At 35.6% G+C, this 6,066-nt stretch overlaps 1 protein-coding gene across 1 annotated transcript; it reads left to right on the forward strand.

Annotated features, from left to right (window-relative positions):
* Positions 1 to 2,025: 2,025 nt before the first annotated feature.
* Positions 2,026 to 5,788, forward strand: LOC117625467 (palmitoyl-monogalactosyldiacylglycerol delta-7 desaturase, chloroplastic-like). Its single transcript, XM_034357015.1, has 6 exons — positions 2,026 to 2,307; positions 2,523 to 2,663; positions 2,771 to 2,911; positions 4,449 to 4,555; positions 4,654 to 4,717; positions 5,642 to 5,788. The coding sequence occupies exons 1-6, from the start codon at positions 2,026 to 2,028 to the stop codon at positions 5,786 to 5,788; spliced, it is 882 nt and encodes a 293-aa protein (XP_034212906.1).
* Positions 5,789 to 6,066: the final 278 nt, after the last annotated feature.

The following is a 6,066-nucleotide window of genomic DNA, read 5'->3' on the forward strand; positions in this document are numbered from 1 at the left end:
ATTGTAGAACCTGACAGCTTTGAAGAAGCAGATTTGGATGAATCATGGAGATGTGCAATGGAGGCTGAATTGGAGATGATTGAGAAGAACAATACTTGGAAATTAGTTGACAGGCCATCTAACAAACCAGTAATTGGTGTTAAGTGGGTCTACAAGGTCAAACTGAACCTAGATGGCACTGTGCAGAAGAATAAAGCTAGGCTTGTGGCTAAAGGCTATTCACAGAAGCCTGGAATCGACTATAATGAGACATTTGCCCCTGTGGCAAGACTTGACACCATCAGAACTTTGATAGCCCTTGCAGCACAAAAGGAATGGAACCTATTTCAACTAGATGTGAAGTCTGCCTTTCTCAATGGCATTCTAAAGGAGGAAGTTTATGTTGAACAACCTCAAGGATATGTTCAAGAGAGCAAGGAAACCAAGGTGTACAGGTTGAACAAGGCTCTATATGGACTGAAGCAAGCCCCAAGGGCCTGGTATGATGAAATAGATGCCTATTTCAACACTGCAGGTTTTAAGAAAAGCTTAAGTGAAGCTACTCTCTATATCAAAACAAGTGACACCTCAGGTATTATCATTGTCTCCCTCTATGTAGATGACATTATATATACTGGAAGCTGTCCTAAAATGCTTGAAGAATTTAAACAAGATATGATGCAACACTATGAGATGACAGACTTGGGTCTGTTGCACCATTTTCTTGGCATGGGAGTGGAACAAACTGACAAGCATATTTTCATTCATCAAAAGAAATATGCCATGAAAATTCTTGAGAAGTTTGGAATGAGAGACTACAAGTCAGTGGCAATTCCATTAGTGGTGAATGAGAAATTGTGTAGAGAAGATGGGAGTGAAGCAGCAGATGAAAGTGAATTCAGACAGATTGTAGGAAGTCTCCTTTATCTGACTGCCACAAGACCAGATGTCATGTTTGCATCTAGCTTGCTTGCTAGGTTTATGCACAATCCCTCAAAGAAACACATGGGAACTGCTAAAAGGGTGCTGAGATACATTCAGGGCACATTGGATTTTGGAATTGAGTTTGCAAAGGGGAAAACAGCTACTCTAATTGGGTACTGTGACAGTGACTGGGCTGGGAGTGAGGATGATATGAGGAGCACCTCAGGATATGCCTTCACACTAGGCTCAGGCATGTTCTCTTGGGCTTCCATCAAGCAAAACACAGTTGCTCTATCTACAGCCGTAGCTGAGTATGTGAGTGCTGCAGAAGCAACTTCACAAGCTAAGTGGCTCAGATTTGTGCTTGAAGATTTTGGTGAAGAACAGATAGAAGGGACTCAAATTCTATGTGATAACACCTCAGCAATTGCAATGGCAAGGAATCCAGTTCATCACCAAAAGACAAGACACATCAGCAGGAAATTTCATTTTATAAGGGAAGCCATTCAAGCAAAAGAAATTGAACTGATGTACTGCAAAACAGAAGATCAGATAGCAGACATTTTGACTAAAGCTCTGCCTAAGGATCGGTTTGTGAGGCTGAGAAGCTTGCTTGGAGTGAAATCAGCTAAAGGATTAGAAGGGAGTGTTGAAATATAATCCTCCAGCAGATTTCTTAGAGCTGAAGCTATCTTCTATTTGTTCTGTTTGCTGCTAAGTCTATTTAAATGATGTAATGAGAACCATTAGATCATAGTCTAGGTGGATTCTCTAGCTTAGATTTGGTATGACATGTGTAATCACCTAATAGGGTGACAGCTGTAATTCTGTTAGAGAGAATCACACTTCTCTCTCACTGTCAGTCACACTATGTGAGCTGCAGGATTTGCTGAAATCAATAGAACAGTGCATTCTCTATTTTTCTCTTCACTCTCTCTCTAGCTAAATGCTCTAGAATGTGCACTTCTTCCTAATCTGAAATACAGATATCAGAGAATTCTAACAATATTGTGATGGCAATGACTGAAGTAAGACATTATTAACTTAGGACGCGCATTATATAATGGCCAACTTTCTGCAAACTGATATCATGCAACGAACGATCAACCTTCTTGTAATAAAATGGGGCTTTTAAGTTTCGATAAGTCCTGTGTAGAGTTCTGGGGGAGGAAATGGAATATACAAGACATATTTGTAGTGGTCGTGTTTTTGGCTTTGCATTGCCTTTGTTTATTTGCACCCCTTCATTTCAACTGGCGTGCATTTTGGGTGGCTATGGCTCTCTCTCTTTTGACTAGTTTAGGAGAGACTCTCTCTTACCACAGAAATCTTGCCCACAGGAGTTTCACTCTTCCAAAATGGCTCGAGTACTCCTTTGCCTACCGTGGGGTTTTGTCACTTCAGGTATATAATAGGTACATACATGAAATTATTCTTATACATCGATTAAAAGAAAAAAAAAAAAAGAAAAAAAAAAAGAAAGGTGTGACTGGAAAAGGATTTCTTGTGATCAAGAACGTTTCTTACGTGTTTTTTTTTTTTTTTTTCACTGTATTAGCTATAACTGTTACTTAGTAGAAAGATAAAAATATGTTTGTGCGTGCGTGTTGGGTTTGCAGGGTAGTCCGGTTGAATGGGTGAGTACACACCGGTACCACCATCAGTTTACTGATACAGGGAAAGACCCTCACAGCCCCATCAAGGGTTTTTGGCATGGTCACATGGGTTGGATCTTTGATAGCAGTTATCGGTTTGGACAAGTAGAAAACAAATCTCTCTCTCTTTCTCTCTCTCTCTCTCTCTCTCTCTCTCTCTCTCTCTCTCTCATACATACTTCGTCATTTTTATATAAATGAGAAATTTGCAGTTTGGGGGCCTAAAGAACGTTGAAGATTTGAAGAAGCAGCTCTTCTATAGGTTTCTTCGTCACACTAACCTTCTACATTCAGTTCTTCTTGGAGGTTTACTATATGCTGCGGGTGGATTTTCCTTCTTGGTTTGGGGAATGGTGAGATTGGTTACTTACTGGTTAATTTCCATTAAATTTAAATGAGAACATACGGTCTTTAAAAATTTATATCCAAAAGTAAGTAAAGTGGAAACTGTATATACCATCCATGTGGTTCACGTAAGTCGATTTGCTTTTGTACATTCATATTTCGTGGTACGTGCTTACAATAGAGTCTAAAAACTACTCGCAAATTCTTCTCACAAATTTAACATTATATAACCTCTTTCTTTATATAATGGTCCTAGACGTGCATCTTTGACTCCTCGTTTGTATACATACAGTTTTTAATTAAACAACCTATGCTAATTAATGAGTCAATAAATACATCATGGGATGAGGAAGTATATATGAAAGTTCAAACTGTGGAATTTAAAACCTTGTGATGGCAAATATGTACTTAGTCAAGTTAATTAGAGTGGATGTGCTCCACACTCTTCACTCGAGTTCAAATCCCCCTACTCGTAGTTTAAATTAGATTAAAGTAAAAAAAATTCAAATATAGCATAAAACCCACTTAAAAATACACAAATACCCTCAAAATTAAAACTCACATAAGCCTAAAAAGTTTCTAAGTAAAATCGATTGCTTGAATCTCCACACGAAATTCCTTCCCTTCTTCTTTGACTAACTTCTCAAATTGTTTCACTGCAATGAGTTTTTTTTTCCCTATGTTTAAACTCCTTTTGTAAACTCTCCCAACGGCACTTTCCCAATTCTTGTTTGTGGTAGTAATGACCATGGTAATTGGACTCTTGAGGATAGTTATTAGATTGGTGTTGCTCTGAGTGTTGTTTATAGTGTTACTTGTTATGATGCCGACGTTGAAGACAGCCGTGATGGACTCCTTGAGATCCCTTCTGACATGTCTGAGTGGTAAGTTTTGTTTGGCACAAATATTACTGACACCATAGAAAACAGCAGCCCCGCCATTGCAGTCTTTCAAACAAGACCTTTATATCCACACAAATTAGCCAAAAACCTGCTTGATCAAACATAAGCAATTAATACACAACAAAAATATATTAATTTTGAGATGTTCAAACAAAACTTGTCAAGTCTGGTAAGAGATGATCACCTTCAAAAGATTAAATTTCTTTTTACTTTTAGGTTTATATGAGTTTTAATTTTGAGGATATTTGTGTTTTTTTAAGTGAATTTTCTGGTATATCTGAAAGTTTTTATACAAATTAACATTTGTGAAAATAATTATCAAATTTTAACTATTTTTTATAAAGACTCGGTGGTGGGGGTGCCGAAGGTGGTTTTGTTTTTGGCTATATGTGTGGTTTTTTATATATTAAAATCATATTGTTTTGAGATTTTTAAGAAACAAAAATTTAGGGGAATTTGGACATAAAATTTACGATCTTTTCATATTCTAAATTTCTTTCATGCTTTAAAACTTCTTCATTTATCAACCCAATTAATAAATAAATTATAATATATCATTCCTTTAAACATGAATTTTGTCTAAATACCATGTTTAACTTCTCCATCCAAATATGTTCTAAATCTAAATTCCTTATAATTTCAGGGGTTGAGGATGGTACTTATTTTCCACGGCACTTTTCTAGTTAATTCAGCGGGCCACATGTGGGGAAAGAAACCATGGAACACCGGTGATACGTCTAGGAACAATTGGTATGTTGTATTATTTATTTCCCACTCTGCCATATTTCATCTTGCTAGATGTAAAATTGGGATATTAATATATTTATGCATAATCTTTAATAATTTAGGTGGGTGGCACTGTTAGCGCTTGGAGAAGGGTGGCATAAGAACCATCACGCTTTTGAATACTCAGTACCATAGTCTGAAATATCGATAATATCGAAGAAACATCGAGGATATTTCGGTTTTTTCGAATCACGGATATTTCGGAACATATCCATGTACATGTATAAATATCGACAATATCGACGATAATATCGGAAAATATCAATGTCGATAATTTCGCTCACATTTCAGCAATATTTTGTCAAAATATCGGTGTAATATCGCTAAAATATCAAAAATATCGATGTGAAGGAAAAAAAAAGTTTTTTAAAAAAAAAAGGGAAAAAGGGGAGAAAAAAGCACAAAGGGGATATGAACCCCTCCCATTTTACTCCTCCAACACCTTAAACACCATATCACTTATGTTTTTGTGATAATATGCTAAAATATTTATATTTATATGGGTGGTATGTTAACAATTACATGCAAAACTATTTTGGGGATTTATCATTTGATGACTACTCTTCACAATACACTTATTCTACACATAGAGATGATGAAGATAGTGAAAAATTTGAACCTCGTAGGAACTCTATGTGGTACTAAGTCACTCATGTATCTTACCATGCAATGTATAAAGTGTAAAATATTATAGTAAATCATTATATATAAATGATTACGGTGTATTTAATCTTTTTTCATTAATTATTACATATTTTTTACACTCATAGTGTTTGCCCGCTTGCTGTATAATCAACTTAAAATTAGTTAAATCCATCATGCAATGCATTTCCTTCTAATTTTTTGTGATAAACTCATAGATAATTGACTAAATAAACATTCTCCAAAGTTTCAATGAAAATTTCCAAGTTTTTCTTACAATTTTCGTGGTTTTTATTCAATTTTTATCGATATCGATAATATCCCGATATTTCCATCGAAATTTCCATATTTTTGGACTACCGATATTTCCGATATCATCGATATTTTAGACCTTGCTCAGTACAACAGGGGCTAGAATGGTGGAAAATTGATTTTACTTGGTGCATAATAAAATTTCTTCAAGCTATTGGATTGGCAACAGATGTGAAGGTCCCAACTCAAATTCAAAAGCAACGAAAAGCTTCAAAGAGTAGAATCTTGGCTACTCAAAATTAGTCTTTGAAGATTTACCCTACTATGGATATGTGATGGATAATTATAGCTTCAAATCCTATATGCATTTGTAATGGGGTAAATATTCATGCATGGTGTGGATTCTGGGATTAGTCTCGTATTTCTATGGCTTCTAAAATAATCACTTATAATCGTACTGTGGAAAAATCAGCTATGAAAATTGTTTAATTCTGGCATATTGAAGTAATTTTCTGTAAAATTGACCCCATGTTGAAAGTGTGTTTAGTTACTTGTTTGGTAAAAAAAAAGTTACTTTCATT

This window comes from Prunus dulcis, chromosome 4, assembly GCF_902201215.1.
Source record: "Prunus dulcis chromosome 4, ALMONDv2, whole genome shotgun sequence".
In the NCBI taxonomy this organism is placed as follows: Eukaryota; Viridiplantae; Streptophyta; class Magnoliopsida; order Rosales; family Rosaceae; genus Prunus; species Prunus dulcis.